The sequence below is a fragment of the Panthera tigris genome, chromosome F2 (assembly GCF_018350195.1).
Source record: "Panthera tigris isolate Pti1 chromosome F2, P.tigris_Pti1_mat1.1, whole genome shotgun sequence".
NCBI lineage: Eukaryota > Metazoa > Chordata > Mammalia > Carnivora > Felidae > Panthera > Panthera tigris.
Genome location: NC_056676.1, coordinates 19,121,917 through 19,141,060, shown reverse-complemented (window position 1 = coordinate 19,141,060; position 19,144 = coordinate 19,121,917). Strand labels below are relative to the sequence as shown.

General features: G+C 35.3%; 1 protein-coding gene across 1 annotated transcript in view; it reads right to left on the bottom strand.

The window, feature by feature from the left end:
• CF2H8orf34 (chromosome F2 C8orf34 homolog) overlaps nt 1-19,144 on the bottom strand; it is a 400,043-nt gene that overhangs the window by 225,232 nt on the left and 155,667 nt on the right. The window contains 1 exon segment of the mRNA XM_042973375.1: nt 11,705-11,871. Within this exon segment, the coding sequence (XP_042829309.1) occupies nt 11,705-11,871 (167 nt within the window).

Here is a 19,144-nt window from a genome sequence, read left to right as displayed (position 1 = left end):
TGAGAGAAAGAGAGAGAGAGGCAGAGAGAGAATCCCAAGCAGGCTCCACACCGATGCGGAGCTCCATGCAGAGCCTGAACTCATGAAACCGTGAGGTCATGACCTGAGTCAAAACTAAGAGTTGGATGCTTGATCGACTGAGCCACCCAGGTGCCTTCAAAAATAAATATTATTTTAAAGGACAACTGACTTCCAGAAGATCTGATATTAAAAGCTCCTAAATTAGCTTATACTGCTAAAGGTTGCCAACATTTTTCCAGAGAAAAATTAGTCTTTGTTCCAATTTTTTTTTTTTTTTTGCTTATCAGGAGGGCAATAAACAATGAAATAAATTGATAGTATACACATCTGAACATTCAGGGGAAGAGAAAACTAAGAATGCAAAATCCTGAAGCCATTAGAAGACCAGTAATGAGCACATAGGCATTTTCATGCCTTTCCCTCCCCTCCCACAAACTGAGAATTATTATTTTTTTTTCCATTTTTTTTTTATTTTTTTATTTTTTAATATATGATAAACTGAGAATTATTTAACACCTGATTATGAGAAACAATGATACAATTTAGAAAATAAACTTATAAATGTGTATATTATGATGGCATTTCTCTTTATGGTTGGAAAGTTTATATTAAACAAAGATAGCATTTCTAAAGGAACAACCATGTTTGTTTCTAGGTGGAATAATGAGCAAATAATCTGAACTTTATCACACACACACAAAAAAGTTGCTTCTGGGGTGCCAGGGTGGCTCAGTTGGTTAAGCAGCCAACTTCAGCTCAGGTCATGATCTTGCAGCCCGTGGGCTGGAGCCCCGCGTCAGGCTCTGTGCTGATAACTCAGAGCCTGGAGCCTGCTTCGGATTCTGTGTCTCCCTCTCTCTCTCTGCCCCTCCCCTACTCCTGCTTGCTCTCTCTCTCTCTCTCAAAAATAAACATTAAAATTAAAAAAGTTTTTTTAGTTGCTTCTTTAATTTTTCTTTAAAAATTGCTTTTTTATTAAAATTTTTACATCTTTATTTATTTTTGACAGAGAGAGAGAGAGAGAGACAGAGAGAGAGAGACAGAGAGAGACAGAGAGAGACAGAGCTCGAACTCATCAACTGCGAGATCATGACCTGAGCTGAAGTTGGATGCTTAAACGACTGAGCCACCCAGGCGCACCCCGCCTTTAATTTTTTTTTATCTTTATTTTTGACTGGAGGGGGGGCTTCTTTGATTTTTTTAAAATAGGTTTTTGAATTTTCTTTCAGTTAAAAGCTTTTATATTGGAGAGTAACCGCTCACATTCTTAATTTTCTTTATCAAAATAGAGTGGCTAGGAGTTTATTTGATCCTTGGTCCTTTTATGTTTAGACCATATATGAGCAGAGACACCTTTCTTACCTTAACTACTACTTTCAGTAAAAGACGTCCTTAACTCAGCCACAGAGATGTTAGGAATCAGATGGTATCAAAATCTTAACAATGCCGCTTGAAAAAGTTTCAGACTATGAACATCAAAAGTCCATAAAAAAAAGATAAGAACACCATATTGTAGCCTGAAAAAAAATTCTCCCCTTCCTCTCTTGATATTTTTGCATGTTATTGGATATGGATTCTCTGAATTGTGAGAAGATAAAAAATTGCCTTAAAAAAAGAATGCATTATAATATGAAAATGCATATAGCTTACACAAGCTTTGGAAAATATTTACTTCTTTGAGCTAGTCTTGGAATGCTACATATCTTACTCCCATGATAAGTTGGCATTCATGAGGCCAATAAAATCTTCACGTTTCTACAAACCAGGTATCACCTTCATTATACCACAGGACTTATGGATGTCAATGACTGTAAATTAGGGAGGCAGTAACATGGCAACAAAAACAAGTACATATAAAAAAATCAGAAGTTCCTAGATTTTGATACTTTTTTAAAAAAGTTTTGATACTTAAAAAAAAGTTTTAATATTTCAAATTGCTGAAAATAGTTTCTTCAAAGTATTAGAAAAATTTGAATGTTATAATGTTCTTTTCTAATGGGGGTACTGTCTCTAAATGCAAGATTCTTTTTAACACATTGGGGGAGATTTAGTCTCATGTGGCATTTTCTTTTGAGAAAGTTGTTTGTGATTTTTTATTTTAAAAAAAAACTTTTAATGTTTATTTATGAGAGAGAGAGAGAGAGAGAGCACAAGCAGGGGAGGGGCAGAGAGAGAGGGAGACACAGAATCTGAAGCAGGCTCCAGGCTCGGAGCTCTCAGAAGAGCCTGACATGGGGCTCAAACTGATGAACTGTGAGATCATGACCAGAGCTGAAGTTAAATGCTCAACCAACTGAGCCACCCAGGTGTCCCCTGTTTGTGTTTTTTAAAGGAAAGGGAAAAAATTAGAAGTAGGACTTAAATATCAAGTGGAAAGTATTTTTTGAAATAATTTCCATGTATGTAGAACATACCTAGATGAGACATTTATGACAAAACACTGAACACTTTAAACCCCCAAGGCCAAATTCCCATGATCTTACTTTCTTTTTCACATGTACTAAATCTCATGGGCTAGATGGAGACAGGAAGGGAATTGGTATAAAAGTGGTATGAATTATAGTAACAAATCCTTTTTCTAGCTCTAATCCTTTATGAGATACACTGAGCACTTCACAGGGGTTATTTTACCTATTCTTCACCAAACTCTTTACCTAATCTTCACAAAACCCTGTAAGTGTTGCCAAATTCCCATTTTTCTGATGGTGGGTCCAACATTAGAAAGTAACAAGTTATTTTCTCAAATCATAGAATTAGTAAGAGGCAATGGTGAAACTTGCATCTAGGATTACCTGAATAGAAAGCTCATGTATGCTGTTTTTATTTCTAATATTATATATACTCTCTTCCATACAATTAATCTCATTAGATTAATTTAAATTTTGTTTTACCATATATATAATACTCTACATTAAATTCCTGAAGTAGACTGTATCCAAACAAATGTAGGTAATTAAAAAAATAAATATGACAGCATTTAAAACATGAAAAACAGCTGGCCTAAAAACACCCTTCTGACAATTCCTTAAAAAGTAAATTTTAAAGAAATTAAAAATTTACATGGAATTTTATGCTTATAGTCTCATATAAGTAAATTCATTCCATATTAATTTCAGTCATTGAATCGTCTGTTGCAGAAATAAACCAAAATGTTAAAAAGTAAAATAAAATCTCTTAATTTAATTTATCACCTTTAAAACACTGTCATATTTTTTTTCTTATTGTGTTCTTTCGTGCAGGTATAAAAGCATTAGAGCAATTTAAAAAATATTTTTTCATTATTGTTAAGAATATTTTCTGAAATTATAAAACATGTTACTATCAAAAAAAGAAAATCATAATATTTTCATTCTAAAAGAAATTCATATATATAGAACCGGTTTAAACATTTCAGATTTTGAAAAATGTATTTCTAAAAAACCTTAAAAAATCTTGAATGAAGCTTTACTTTGCAAAAATTATTGTTTTCTGATATTGAAACTAATTGACAAGTGTGTGATCACTATTATTACCGTGTATTCAGTATTCAACTTCAACAATTTTAGCTTTCTATTTAAGATGGTTAAATAAGATGTCAATGATATTGTAACATATAGAAATCTAAACAGATTACTGTGAGTTACACAAGAAGTTTTAAACAATTCAGAAGAACAGTTTTAATACCTCTTTAATGTCTTTTGGTTTTGATGTTAAAATGTAAATAACTGCTGAGTTAATAACATTGTGTTGCATATTTTCAACCACAAAAAAAAATACAATAGAATATTGACTTTGTACCACTTTCAAATGGCTCTTACAAAGAGTACAAAATTAATTCAAATTCAGTCAAATTATATGAAAATCATTACCGCAGCTAAACAAATCATCCTGAAGTATATAACACCACCATTTTATTAAGTATTTGAAAGAGGAAAGTTTATTTCAAAAACAATAAAAGCCTAATAATAATTAATACTGATTTTCAACTTGGTTGTGATTTGTTTATACAATGACTTAACGTAAAACCATCAAAATTGTGCTGTTTCAATATTTTCATAGTTATCAATATAGTTGAAGAGTTTTTAAAGCCTATAAATTTTTCAACACTTTTAAGGTTTTATTTACACAGAAGCATGTAAACATACAATACAAATTTATAGTTCTTATATATCTCATTTTTGATTTTCCCTCCTATTCCTGCTCTCAGCTCAGCTTTTGCTAGTGAACATTCATGTGTAGCACAAAATATTTTTCTTTTCATCCTAGAAGTTATATATTTATATGGAAGAAAAGACAGTGGAGTAATTTGTTCTATATTCTTAACCAAATCATATCGATGTCTGCCCTTGCTTAAATATCCATGTCAAAAATAAAAATATAATGTTTTGTATTGGCTTGTAAATACCCTTGTACCTTTACTTCCTTCCTCTTCAAGTCTTTGATTGTATTATCTTGTGGGAAACGTCAATATTTACTCTACTAGGTATTTCCAAAGCTAAAGAAAGCTAGGTTTTTTTTCCTGTGCTTATAACTAGACAAAATGTGTGTGGGGTTGGAGGATTTAAATTTATTTGGAAGGAAAGTTTCATCTATAAATTCTAGTGTCCTTTCTCAAATATTCCTGCTGTTAGGCACAACAAATAAAAATAAAAGCATTTTCAGAGAATATCCCATTTTTTTCCTACAACATCCCCATGTAATAGGAAGGTTGATATTGCTACCAGCGTTTATAATTAAGTACTGGTAGCTCAGGTGACAAAAGGCAACATGCAACATGAGGGCTGGAGCTGGTCTTAGAGTTTTTTAGCTCAGTGCCTTGGCCAGAGACCACATAATCACACATCATAAATGTGGCTCACACCTTTGCAAGATACTCCGTGAAAAGCTATGGCCTAAATATGAAAAAGCACATTAACTTATATTATTGTTATATGTCAAAGAACTTGTAACTTATTTCAAAGTGAGAAATATGTATGAAACAACTTACCTACAAGTATACTGAAAACAGCTATCTCTCAAATAAAGGAATTTTCACACAGTTATACCACTGAGATGAAGGACAACTGTCAATAATTTACTTGTGGGTTTAGATTTTATTTTCAAACTATTGACTTTATTCTGCTATGTTGATCTACTTTTACCACTGGAAAAAAATTTTTTAAGAAAAAATAGCATTTCTTATTAAATGCCATAAATCATGTAGGATGATGTATGTTTTTGGTGGCATACAAGCTTATATTTATTTAAAAGGCAACCTTTACATGTAAACACTGGCTATCATTTGTAAATATTTCAATATGTTGTTGGAAATTAACACAAATGAAGAATAAAGAAACTGAATCACAAATGTAATTCCAAGCATGAAACGAGTACTTGTAGAAGACAGTGAAGGGGGCTATAAATCACATCTAACAAAAGCAAAGCAAGAATCCTAAATAAAAGTTTAACAGAATAATATGATAAAGTAGAATCTCAACAAAGCCATGTCCTCAGGACTATGCTAGAATCATTTCATAACACATAATTTTTCTACTCTAGCAGTTCACTTTTCAAGTGCTCCTAAAAAATATGATATCAGGAAGAAAGACAGCAATAATTAGTCATACAAACTACAGTAACCAAGGCTTCTTAGCAAGACTTTTCCTTATTTTCAAGAGACATTTCAAAAGAGCTAGATTAACTCAGAAGCCTCTATTCCATGTTATTTTTATTATAAAAATCATACTTTCTGCAATTTTATTTCTCTTGCTTCAGGATATCTTAGATCAAACGACAAAAAAGTTCATTGACCATACCTTCCAGATTAGAGTTTCTCATTGTATGTTGTACAGATCACCTGCAACAGAATTTGTTGAAAGACTGAAGGAAGAGCATTCCTGTTGGAAAATGGTGATTCATGGGCTGTATTCAAATCTAACAAACCAAAAGTTGAGGACAGAGGGAACTGGGGATTGTACTTAAAATAAGCTACTCAGATGATTCTTAAGCAAACCAAATCTTGAGAATCATCCCTGAATAGTTAATACTTCATGAAACATGCCCAGATTTATGCAAACTTTAACTCCCAGGGATGTGCAGAGTCATGTAATAAGTGGAGAAATTCATAAACCTATGAATGAATTAATCAATAGACTAATTGAGAGCTGAAGGAAAAACCTACGAATTGTTTGGTTCTATGTAGATGCCAATGTGCACTAGATTCACCATTCTCTCAAAGTCCAAAGAGGTCAAGTAATTAGAAAAACACAAGACACAATAATCCTAGAGCTGTACATTAATACAAACTAGCACTGTTCACATAGCAGGTGCATGATATTTGCTGAATGAAAAAAATGTGTCTGAGTGGATTTTCTCAAATGTTGTCACTGTAATCCAGAGAGACAAACAGTGCTATTCAACTCCACTTAGACAACACTTCAACCTGATCCCACTTGGCATTTGTGCAAACAATGATGGCTCTAAAGCAAGGTGACGTTAGAATTCAGGAATATAGGACAAAACTCTATAGTAGAGGCATCTCATAGAACTTCTGTTACAATACATCAAATGGTTCAACAGGAGTTAATACGTATTATTTGGCATGTGAAAGATATTTTCATACATCTGTGTGAAGTTCTAGTTTTTCAATTATATTAATTCATTTAGTGAACATTTAAGAATATATGTGTAGATTTTCTATAATATTTAGGTAATTGTGGTCATCAATTGCAGTGTAATTACTGGAATTTCTGAGAATATTCTGTATTTAAAAATGAGAGCTACTGAGATTGAGGTGATGTGGGTGTTATTTTATTCAGTATGTTCTAGATTTAGGGCACTGACTTCACTGGTGCTCAAAATCGCTATACCCTAACACCCCACAAATTTGGAATATTTTAATCTCTAATATGTACTAATGCCATATTAAGTTATTTTAGTACTATGCTGAATGAATTTCTATGCAGCATTTAAAGCAACCTTACATGTAATATAAATTTTGGAAAGTCTTTGACTTTTTAAAAGAATCTTTTCTACAAAGAATCTTCATTTTAAAGTGACAACTCTTCCGTTGTCCTGGTATTCCCAAATACCAATACCCAAAGGAAACAAAGTTTATGGTGTATGCTTTAGACTATTTTACATACTTAATAACATTAAAATATAGGTATATAGATAGGTAGGTAGACAGATTTCTTTTTAACATTTAAGGCCCTCTCCCCTTTTTTTATCCAACATCATTGAATGACAGCATCCATTTTTCATTAAGTGAAATGCCTGTTTCTATTAATTAAGTGAAATGGATGCTTTCTGCTAAGAAGCCTCCAACTGGAAAAAAAAAAAAAAACGGAACAGAATATGAATGTTTACTTTATAAATATTGGTCACATGCAAAAGAATTTGTCAAAAGATTGCCTTAATGCAATGAGTCCCTCTTGAAAATTAAGTTTATATGTTACATAGTTTGATAAGATATTGGGGTTTTAGAAATTCATAATTTACTGTATTCTGCAGAGAATACCAGGACAATTATACTTGTTCTTAATTACTAAGTTTAAAGCAAATAAAATATACTTACAATCACCTTGCTTATTTTTGGTAATACAATGTTAGTTTTAATTTTTATATGATATGAGCTAAGATCAGAAAGTATAAATCATGACTAATGCTGTTTTCCTTTTGTAGCATCTCTGAAATTTGATTTTTATATATTTGCCTCATCATCAATTCTGAGAAAGCCAAAAAATTTTTTTTCTGTAATATCCTATACCAAAATATGTAAGAATAACACTTGTGCCTTTCAAATAATTCTGATATTTTCAAATAAGTATAAATTATATTCATGGTAATCAAGCACATAACTGCGACTAGCTTTTCATCAGAAATAAAATGAAAAATGCATATAGTGAAAATGAACTTACATTTACAAGTTGAAATATCTTTGAAATTAGTGAAGTTCCTCAAATTTTCTGTGAAAGTTAGTGGAGTAAAAGATAATATAGGTATTTTTTATAACTCTCTTGCTGTACCATTGTAAATTGTCTCTCCATTTTTGAAAAATAATTAATTTTAATAACTTTTAAAAATATGCAAATTTATAATCGTGATCATTAATTTCCAGAAGTTACTAAAATATTTCAGAATATCTTATATTTGAAGATGAGAACTACATATTTAAGGTGAGTTGGCAGATATTTTATTCTATGTCTTCTGCAATGAGAGCACCAATTTCACTGGTGCTTAAATTTGTTAGTTCTTAAAATTCCAGAAATTTGGATATTTTGTTCTCTGGTATATATTAATTCCATATTAAGCTACTTTTGTGCTATGAATTTACAAATAGGATTTAAAGCAATCTTACAGTAAATATTTAATCTACTTAAAAATTTATAGATGCCGTAGGTACTATATTTTCATATGTCAATATACTGGGAGTAGAAATCTAACAACATACAATTAAACAACTGTGGAGAGTTAAATATTAATCAGTATGTATTAATAATGCTAGATTCCTTTACAAATGAATTAAGGTAAGAAGTTTTACTGACCTCTACTTCTTCAACTAAAAGGCTCTTTTCTCCCTTCCCCTTAAACCAATTTTACTTAACAACAATCCTTTGTTCCATTAACATTAACTAATAACTATACTTCTCATTTAATTATCACTTCACAAAGAATACATACTACTTTTCATGTATATAGATTTTTCAGCCAGTTAATCCCTGATATAGATAACAAGTTAAGACAATGAAACCACATAAGCTATAGCAAATTCATTCTATACAATGTTGCAGATGTGCAAAAGATATTGTAAATAGTCTCTTGCCTTTTACAATGACTCTATGTACTAAAATTTGATTTCAAATAAATTTTCAGGAACTCAGCATTTGTATTTTCCTCAAATATATACATATAATATGCTTTTCTAGGATCAGGGTTTCAAAAAAATATTGTCTTAAAATTCTTCAATAATAAACAAAATTATGAAAATCTAATATTAAAAGGACTGGAAAAGTAAGTATTATAGTTTCTAAATTGATTTATCAGTATCACATCAATTGATTAGTGTAGGACTTGAAATCTAACAGAATATTAATAGAGACATACATGGCTATTGAAGACGTCAAGTCTTAAAACTGAATAACTAAATTATCAATTTATTTTATACCCATATTCATCCATATTAATAGTTCATCCATTACTACATCATGACTGCAAAAAATTTGTAACTTACATCAACTGAAATTTTTCATGTACACCTGGTTTGATTTCATATAAGAGATGAACCATCATCTTAGATACAGGCACATGTAACATTGTAAGTCATGAATTTATGCACACTACTTTTGAAGAAAACTGAGTCTCTATTTTAAATATATATTTTCTAAATGATTGAATGGATAAGTGTATTTGCGTCTTAAAGACAAATATTTCATATCTAAACAACATTTTACGTAATTAATGAACTTCTGGGTAAAACAATCGTTCAGGTACAATTTTCTGCTACATGACCTTTGTTCACTGAGACAATGGGGCAACAGGATTGCATATGGCATTATTTAGGAGGACAGCCTGGCACACTTGCAACATTCCATGTTATTGCAGACAAATCTCATAATCTAGAGACCAGCATTAGTACACTACCAGCTGCCTATGCTAAGATATATGGAGTTCCATGGAGAAAGCCCAAACTGTCAACTAGTTTTCATTCTTTACTTCGCTCAGACCACAGGCTACAATGTCTAAATTAAAAAAAACCATGAGGACCAGCTATTAATGGCTCACATAGTCTCAAAAAACCAACCCTCTGGTCTTCAGCTTGGGAGACTAGAAACTTTAAGGAGCTGAGATCTAGGATGTACCAGCACTGACACCTGAGTTTCCTTAAAGAACCCCTCAATCATCACTGAAGTTTATGATTTCCTCCACTCTAACATGATACTCCCGATGCTATCAGGAAATCCAAAGTGATTCTGAGCATGCCTAGATTTCTTCAAAAGATTATCTTTGCAAGGTAAGTATAATTTCCTTCCTGTGGATATCAACTGATCAAGAGCCGTCAGTCACGCAATGGATGGGAGAGAGAGAGAGCAATACCTGTACAATTCAACGTCAATGTACCAAAAAGCCAACGTTGATGTTATATGAACAACGTCCTGGCCCTGCCAGTGACAGTCACTGTTCAGACCCTGCCCCCTTCACTGTTAACGACCAAAGCAAAGGAACAATTTACAAGCTCAGTCATGGAGCACAACTGCAAAAGAGTCCATTCGTACAAGAGCAAACCTACAAGGCTAATGACTACACTCTGCCTGCTGAACTTCCATCCACTTGTCCTCTAGGACTCAACTCACCGCTAGAATCAGCTTCTCTATGAAACATTCCTTGATCATCATCCTCTACCTCTGCATTAAGTGTTATCCCTATTTAAACTGTGTGCTTAATCACATTAGCACCTGTAGCAAGAACTACATGAATGTAGTTACATTTTTTATCTCAAACACTAAGAAATGCAAAGTTCCTGCAAACAGAATCCATGATTGTTTTATTATGATCCTAGGACAGAGCTCAGTGCCTAGCATGAGGTTAAGTGCTTAGAAAAACATTTCCTGAATTGAAGTTGGGGAAGGTACCACAACATCTGGCATATCTGCCACATCAATGATTTGGAGGTGGGGAGATGAGATTCCTTGAAAAAAAAAATACTCAGACTTAATTGTTCTTAAAAAAAAAAAAGATGAACAGCATAAAGTGAAAATGCCATGACAGTCTCCTCAATGCTGGAATGAATTCAGTATTATCAGAAAACAGTGATGAACCTGCCATCATTGAGTAAGTAACACCTCTGTAGGTATATGCAAGGAGACATATCTTTTTTTTAAATCATAGTATTTTGCTGCCATGAACACTTAAAACCCAGGAAGCTCATTTAGAAAAAAAAAATTTTTAAATGTCTGTATGTTTCTGAGACTCCTTATTCTATGTTAAATTTATTTGCAGTTTTTGAATGATTACATTATTTATTCACTTTAGTATATGGTTACAAAGTATTCAAAAATTATTCTAATTATTTAGGATAAAAGGAAAGTTCAGTTAAAAAAAACTACTATCCAGAGATTTATGGTGAAATAAAAACATACATTTACTTCATTTAAGATATAAAGGGTTCCCTACATATACAACACTAATAAGGTTTTCATGAAAGTAACGAGCCTATAAAAACACTGAAATCTTGCAAACTTTCCTGTCATTTATGGAAGACACAAAACACTAATTTACTATCTGTCCTTTTAAATTTTACTCTATTTTTCTAAAACATCCTTGAAACAATAGGGGACACTTTGGAATGAGGGCTGAAATATGTATTTTGGATATATTTTATAGACAGAAGATGTGATCAAGGCAATCATAATCAGAGAATAAAGCAGACAGACTTGAATTTTTATCACAATTGCACACAGAATAAAGCTTGATTAAAGAGTCAGAAGGTAAAGTGCTGCATATACAAAGACAAAATACAGTCTAATAAATACTTCACATGCTTAGGTCATTTCAACTTCATTCTTACATGCAACTTCATGAAAGTCTAATGTAAATAAAATATGTGTTAAATGGTGTCTTTCCCCTAGGACAAAACTATTCAAAAACTTTAAAATCTCTAAATCACTACACACTTTTACAATGCCAGAGAAGAAGAGAAAGAGAAATTATTAATTTTTAAAATTACCCAGCAATTCCATTGCATCATCTTCATTATCAATATCTTCTTCTGTTACAGATGGGGTAGGGCTATGGAGAGACTCAAAAGAATCTTGAGAGAGCATTGCTGCCAGAAGTTTCTTATGTTGCTGTTGCTGCTGTTTTAATCCTTTAGTCTTGGGCTCCACCTTTAAGCTGAAGAAATATTTAAATGTTAGTTTTCAATGATGACAACACTATCAATTAGCTGTGGTAAATAAAGAAAATCTGCAACCAAATTTTCATTCAATTTTTTGCTATGCAAAATTATAGTCATATTAGTAAAATTCTTCCCAAGGATGAGGGAAATATAGACTATCTTCTTTCCTAGACATCCTTTGGCACCTCATAAACAATCTTCCAAGTAGGTATTGGTGAGAAACATGGCAAACTGTAACTCCTGCCCCATTTAAGGGAGGAGGTGCTAATCAGCCATGTCATTATTAAAGCCCACTGTTGATGCATTTTTTCTGATTTTTTTAAAAAGAGGAGGCAGAAAGTCCAGATTATTATGTAAAAATCCCTTATCTACAAACAAATGCATGTCAAGCAAAACACATGTAACGGGATAACTATTATACTATCACAAGACTATTTTAAAATGAAAACGCTAGTTTCTATAACTGAAATAACTTTCCTCACTATTCCTATCGGGCTGCCTAGATGTGGGGTTAGGATTTGGTAGAAGAAAAGATGAAACCAAAATTGGCAATTAAATGTTTCTCAGTTTCTTTGAGTTTAAAGAGTCTTTGAAAATTTGGAGGAGTTTCAGGGGCGCCTGGGTGGCTCAGTCAGTTAAGCGGCCGACTTCGGCTCAGGTCATGATCTCACGGTCCGTGGGTTCGAGCCCCGCGTCGGGCTCTGTGCTGACAGCTCAGAGCCTGGAGCCTGTTTCGGATTCTGTGTCTCCCTCTCTCTGACCCTCCCCGGTTCATGCTCTGTCTCTCTCTGTCTCAAAAATAAATAAATGTTAAAAAATTAAAAAAAAAAATTTGGAGGAGTTTCTTTGTCATAAAGCCAGGCTCCTTTGGGTAAATTCTCTGTGTTTCATGGTTCCCTCTCCCCCAACTTCTCAAGACAGTATCTGATTGGACAACTTACAAGCCCAAACAACAATCACATATAGTTAAAAAATTGTTCCAAAGTTCATCTTTTCTCTATAATCCAATTTCTTTTCATATTATTGCCCAAAGGAAGGAAATGGCAAATGTCTCTTCATGAAAGAAAAACACATGATGTAGAGGAAATCTCTCCCAGGCAAGATGAAAACATAACCTTTCTAAAGGTATTCAGAAGGACAGCCCATAAGGTAAGTGGGTTACATGTCTGGTCCCCACTGCCACCAGGCCAAAATGTAGAAGGAGTGTGGTAAAAAAACAAAAATAAAGAACCAACCAGATAAATTTCACGGCACAGATCAGAACATTTCAAGTTGTCTTAACAGCCATACTAGGTTCGACGTTGTCTAAGAAGAGGATGGAAACAGCAAAATGACTTTGTATGTCATCAGTGGGCAAAGATCAATCAGTCCCACCCCATTGGTTCACCTCAAAGTTAGGGTGGATATGAAAGAGAAGGTCAGGGGAAAGAGGGGCAGAGAAAAACCTTTTGTTTGTCCTGGTTAATGCTAGTTAATAAATGTAGCAGGAATGGTAGAAGCAGAAAATCACCATTTCGCAACCACCAACATAGTAACTGCTCAGGCAAGGCCCATCAGTGGATACGAATGCCCTTTGCTGAAAGATAGTTGGGGGGAGATGGACTGTCAAAACTCTCAAGGTGTTTTTAACAGATTACTAACATTTTTAATTGATTTTTTTTGCTTTGAAATAATTATAGATTTACATGAAGTTCTAAGAAATAATACATTGAGATCCTGTGCACCCTCCCTTTCCACAGTTTCCTTCAACAGTATCATATTATAAAACTACTGTACAATAGTTTTCTGACAACGATACAATTCTCTTATCTTACTCAGATTTCCCATTTTAATTGTACTCATTTGTGTGTGTATGCCTCTGCGTGTGTATTTAGTTCCCGATATTTTTAGTATTTGTGTAGATTTGTGTATCATGTATCCACCACCAGAATCAAGAAACAGAACATTTCAAACACCACAAGGTGCCCTCATACTGCCCTTTTCTGCCCCTCCCACCAGACTCCATACCCCTTTTTCCCCATCCCTAACCTCTGGCAACTACGAGTCTGTTCTCCATTCCTACAATTTTCTCATTTCAAGAATATTATACAAAGGGTATCTATGTAACCTTTTAATATTTTTTTTTCAGGCAGTCTAATTACCTAAGGATTCATTCATGCTGTTCCATGTATCAAGAGTCCACTCCCTTTCTTTGCTACGGCATGCATGTACTTCAATCTATCTAACCATTCACATATTGAAGGACATAGGGGTTAAGTTTTTTGGCTATGAACATTCATATACTTGCTTCTGTGTGAAGATAAGTTTTCATTTACCTGAGACAAGTTTGGTATTTACATGTTTAGTTTTATATAAAACTCCCAAACTGTTTTCCAGAGTGACCAGAACCTTTACATTCCTGGAAGTGTCATCAGTTGAACAGAAGGACTGGGGAGGAATGATGGAGGTTTGAGGAGACAAGAAAAGGCATGCAATCGTCATTGAGGAGTGTGGACACGTGAACAGACTGGATGAACCCAGAGTATCTTTGGGCAGGACCAGTGACCTCCTAGAGTTTGGTGGTCATGGATTCATAGTGATACCAGCCGGTGTGGCCATGTGTTCTTCTCTAGCCTGTGCCAGTTCAGCCATGGAATAGTCAGAGTTAGACTTAAATAGGGTAGAGTTTTACCACGTAAGTAAAACAAAGGAAAAGAGAGGTAAGAGAAATAGGGTTATACCCAATAAATAGATTACAACAATGGGCCCAAACCAGAAGCTGTATAAGGAGAAAAATGAGGAAAACAAGGTGGATGAGGGGCAAGAAAAACTGAGTGGAACCAGTATATCTAGGTCCCAGTTAAAGTTGGGCACTAGTGGGAACAAACTAGAAAGATAGGAGGTATAGTCAGAGAATGAAATACCTGAGATTGACATTATAGGTTAGCAGTTAATAATAATGAGGCTTAGATATGACAGAGAAGATAAGTGACTAAAGTAGGGTGGAATTCAAGATCAGTGGTGAAGAGCAGACTAAGGAAGGAGAGGCTAGGTTTGGGAAAGAATCACTAATGTGGATACTAACTTCACCAAGATAGGGAGGGTGCTGGGGAATGTGACAATGAGCCAGATGCATGCATTATTTAGGAAAAGAGGAATGACCTGGGATTTGGTAAATGATTGCTATGAGAGGTGGTGTAAGATTAGCATGTTTGGAAACAAGAAATACAGAACTGGAGACTTTTTTAGGGGGAAAGGAGACAGCAAGATCTACAAGCAGGAAAGGGGAGCAAGGATGACACCTTCCTCTTTTCCAACTCCATAACCTATAGACTACAGAAGTGCAAACTGCACCATTAGAGAGAAAAGAGTACCCTGCTACTGGGAAGCAGAGCTCGTAATGCAGACAAGTGGTGACTGAGATGGGGAAAGGTGGGATTAGGGTCCTTCTGACAGCATGTAGGGTCCTGGGCCCCTCTACTCTGGACTTCGAACCTAAACCTGAATGATAAGGGGATTCTTAGAAGTCCTTCTTGAAGGGAGGTTGCATACAGCACGGAAGTGCATGGAATTTGGAGGAAGACAGACTGGCTCAGCTACTTAATAGTTGTACAATCTTGGGACAGTGACGTAACTACTCTGGGATTTAGTTTCCTCCTTCCTAAATTACAGATAATAATGTTTTCATGAGGGTGGAATGAATTAAGAGATATAAAGCACCTGGAGCAGTCACTAAACAGTAATTAATACCATTATGTGTTCAGAGAATACAACAGGCAGCATCCTGGATATCTGCATGCTTCCTTCAGCAGTATCATCCCACAGAGAAGGAAACGGAACCACAAAGAGGCTTTATGAAAAAGAACAACAGTTGATACTTCAATGATGTGTTAATATACTCCAAAACTCCATTTTACTTTGGTTTAAAAAGATAAATTCTAAACCAGATTAATGGGAAAAGGATGGTTTAAAGTGGCCACCTGCCTCCCTCAGCCTCTCTCCAGGTGGAACCTTCCTTCCGTCCTGATGGCCTGTATTCTGAATTACCATTTGTTCTCTTCCTCCTGACCCCACCCTTCCCTGGGTGCCTGACCCTGCTGCATTGCATTTTATATGCTTGTTTCTGGACACAGATTGGTAAGTATTAGTTTTATCTGACCCCATGTGCTTGCTCTCTTTGGTGGAAAAATGGATTATTCCTGGGGGGAGGAGCCAAGATGCTGGAACAGCATGGAAGTTTTTTGTGTGTCTCATGTCCATGAAATACCACCAGACCAACAGTAAACTATCCTACACACCTAGAAAACTGACTGGAGGGTTAACACAACAATCTTCACGACCTGAACCACAGAATTCAGCAGGTACGCAGCGCAGAGAAGTGAACTTGGGGAGCAGAGTGAGAAGGTGCAGGAAGGGAGGTGCTTTTTTGAGCTGAGAGAGCTCAGTTCGGGCGGGGGGAGGGGCGGAATACGGAAAAAGCACCCCTCCCCAAAAAGCAGCTGGAGAGAAAGTGGAAAATTGGAAACAGCCGCAGGGACCAAACTAAAAAGGGAGAAAGGAGAAAGGAGAGGGTTTAAATTCCATTAAGACTGTAAACAAGGGGAGCGCAAAGGCTGCAACTCCACAGCTAGATACCTGGTGGTGCTCTGGTAGGAGGGGAGAATCCCCAGGAACAGAGTGGGGTCCAGGAAGTTCTCGGGACACACGGGGAGAAGCGGAAGGACATTTGGTAGAGACTGTTGAAGCCACCTGGTCCCAGCAGACCCCAGAAAACAGCCACATTCGCTGGTGCTGGAACAAGGTCCTTAAGGCTGAAGCCTGGTGCCAGATGTGTGTTGTGATTTTCCATCATCCCTGAAATGCTGCTGCTACAGTATCTCGCGAACTCTTCCTGGGGCGGGCTGGCACCTGGCCGTAGTCTCGGGGCACCGGCAGCAGCAGGGTCTAGCAAGCGTTCCTGGGTGCAGCCGATATTTGGCCAATGCTCAGTGAGACCCTCCCACAGAGGGACGGAACGGGTCAAAGCCGCAGTCCTTCAGAAGTAAGGGGCCGGGGAAAACAGCCGCATCTGAGACAAAACTCGGGAGAAAGGTACTGCCTGGGGCCTGGTCACAAAGGGTGAAAAAGCGGGGAGTAGACGAAAGCTGAAGACAGAGGACAGGTGCGCGATTGCTGACCCAGAACAGACAGGGTAGCTGAGTGGTGCCATTTTAACGGCTTCCACACATGCGCATACGCACCTACCAGCGTAGCAACAATCCAGCCCAGCAGGATAGCAGCGCCATCTATTGGAGAGCGGAGCCATTACACTGAGCCCCACCCAACTGGGCCAACTTCCCTCCTCAAGAACACAAGTCTCACCACCAGCTTAGTTTATGGACTATGAAGCACTACATAGACTGACTTCTAGGGGAAAATGAAGGAATTTCAGTCCTACTTCAATCTGTTAGCAGGTCCACCTATTCAATGCTCTTTTTTTTTTCTCTTTACACTTTTCTTTTTCTTGAATACAGAAAAAGAAAAAACTCATTTTTATTTTCAATTTTTATTAAAAATATTTTTCTTTAATTTTTACTAGTATATTTTTTACTTTTGTGTAAATTTTTTCAAATTCTATTTTACTTCCATCCTTTTATTTTAGTCTACCAAGGTGTATTCACTTTTTCAAATTCTCAAACGATTTCCTTTTTTTCTTTCTTTTTTCTTTTTTCGTTTCTTTTCTTTTTCTTGAATACAGAAAAAGAAAAGATTCAAATTTATATTTAATTTTCATTGATTTTCTTTAATTATATTCTACATCATTCTTTACTTTTGTGTATATTTTCTCAAATTCTATTTTACTCCCATCATCTCATTTTAGTCTACTTCAGTGTATTCATTTTTTCAAATTCTCAAACTATTTCCCTTTTTTTCTCCCCCCCTTATTTTTTCTCTAATCTGTCAAACCACTTTCAACACCCAGATCAAAACACACCTAGAATCTAGCATCATTTATTCGATTTGTGTGTGTGCGTGTGTGTTTAATTTTTTAATTTTCATATTTTTCTAATTTTTATTTTAGTAATTTTAATTTTTCTACCTCATTAATTCCTTTTCGCCCTTCAAAATGACAAAACAAAGGAATTCACCCCAAAAGAAAGAGCACGAAGAAACGACAGCCAGGTATTTAACCAACACAGATAAAGCAAAATGTCTGAACCAGAATTTAGAATCACGATAACAAGAATACTAGCTGGAGTCAAAAATAGATTAGAATCCCTTTCTAAGAGATAAAAGAAGTAAAAAAGAGCCAGAATAAAATTAAAAATGTTGTAACTGAGCTGCAATCATGGATGGATGCGGTGGCAGCAAGCATGGATGAGGCAGAACAGAGAATCAGTGATATAGAGGAGAATAATGAAGTGGAAAAAAAGAAGGAGATTAAGGCAAAAGAGCACAATTTAAGAATTAGAGAAATCAGTGACTCATTAAAAAGGAACAGCATCAGAATCACAGGGGTCCCAGAAGAGGAAGAGAGAGAAATAGGGGTAGAAGGGTTATGTGAGCAAATCATCGCAAAAAACTTTCCTAACCTGGGGAAAGACACTGACATCAAAATCCAGAAAGCACAGAGGACCACCATTAGATTCAACAAAAACAGACCATCAACAAAGCATATTATCATAGTCAAATTCACAAAATAGGCAAGGAGAGAATCAGGAAAGCAGCAAAGGAAAAAAAAGTCCCTAACCTACAAGGGAAGACCTATCCACAGAATTTGGCAGGCCAGAAAGGAGTGGCAGGATATATTCAGTGTGCTGAATCAGAAAAATATGCAACCAAGAATTCTTTATCCAGCAAGGCTGTCATTCAAAATAGAAGAGATACAAAGTTTCCCAGACAAACAAAAATTAAAGGAGTTTGTGACCACTAATCCAGCCCTGCAAGAAATTTTAAGGGGGACTTTCTGAGGGGAGAAAAGACGAAAAAAAAAAATATATATATATATACCAAATGTAACAAAAGATTAGAAAGGACCAGAGAACACCACCAGAAATTCCAATTCTACAAGCATCGTAATGGCAATAAATTCATATCTTTCAGTACTCACTCTAAACGTCAATGGACTCAATGCTCCAATCAAAAGACATAGGGTAACAGAATGGATGAGAAAACAAGATCCATCTATATTCTGTTTACAAGAGACCCACTTTAGACCTAAAGACACCTTTAGATTGAAAATAAGGGGATGGAGAACCATCTATCATGCTAATGGTCAACAAAAGAAAGCCAGAGTAGCCATACTTATAT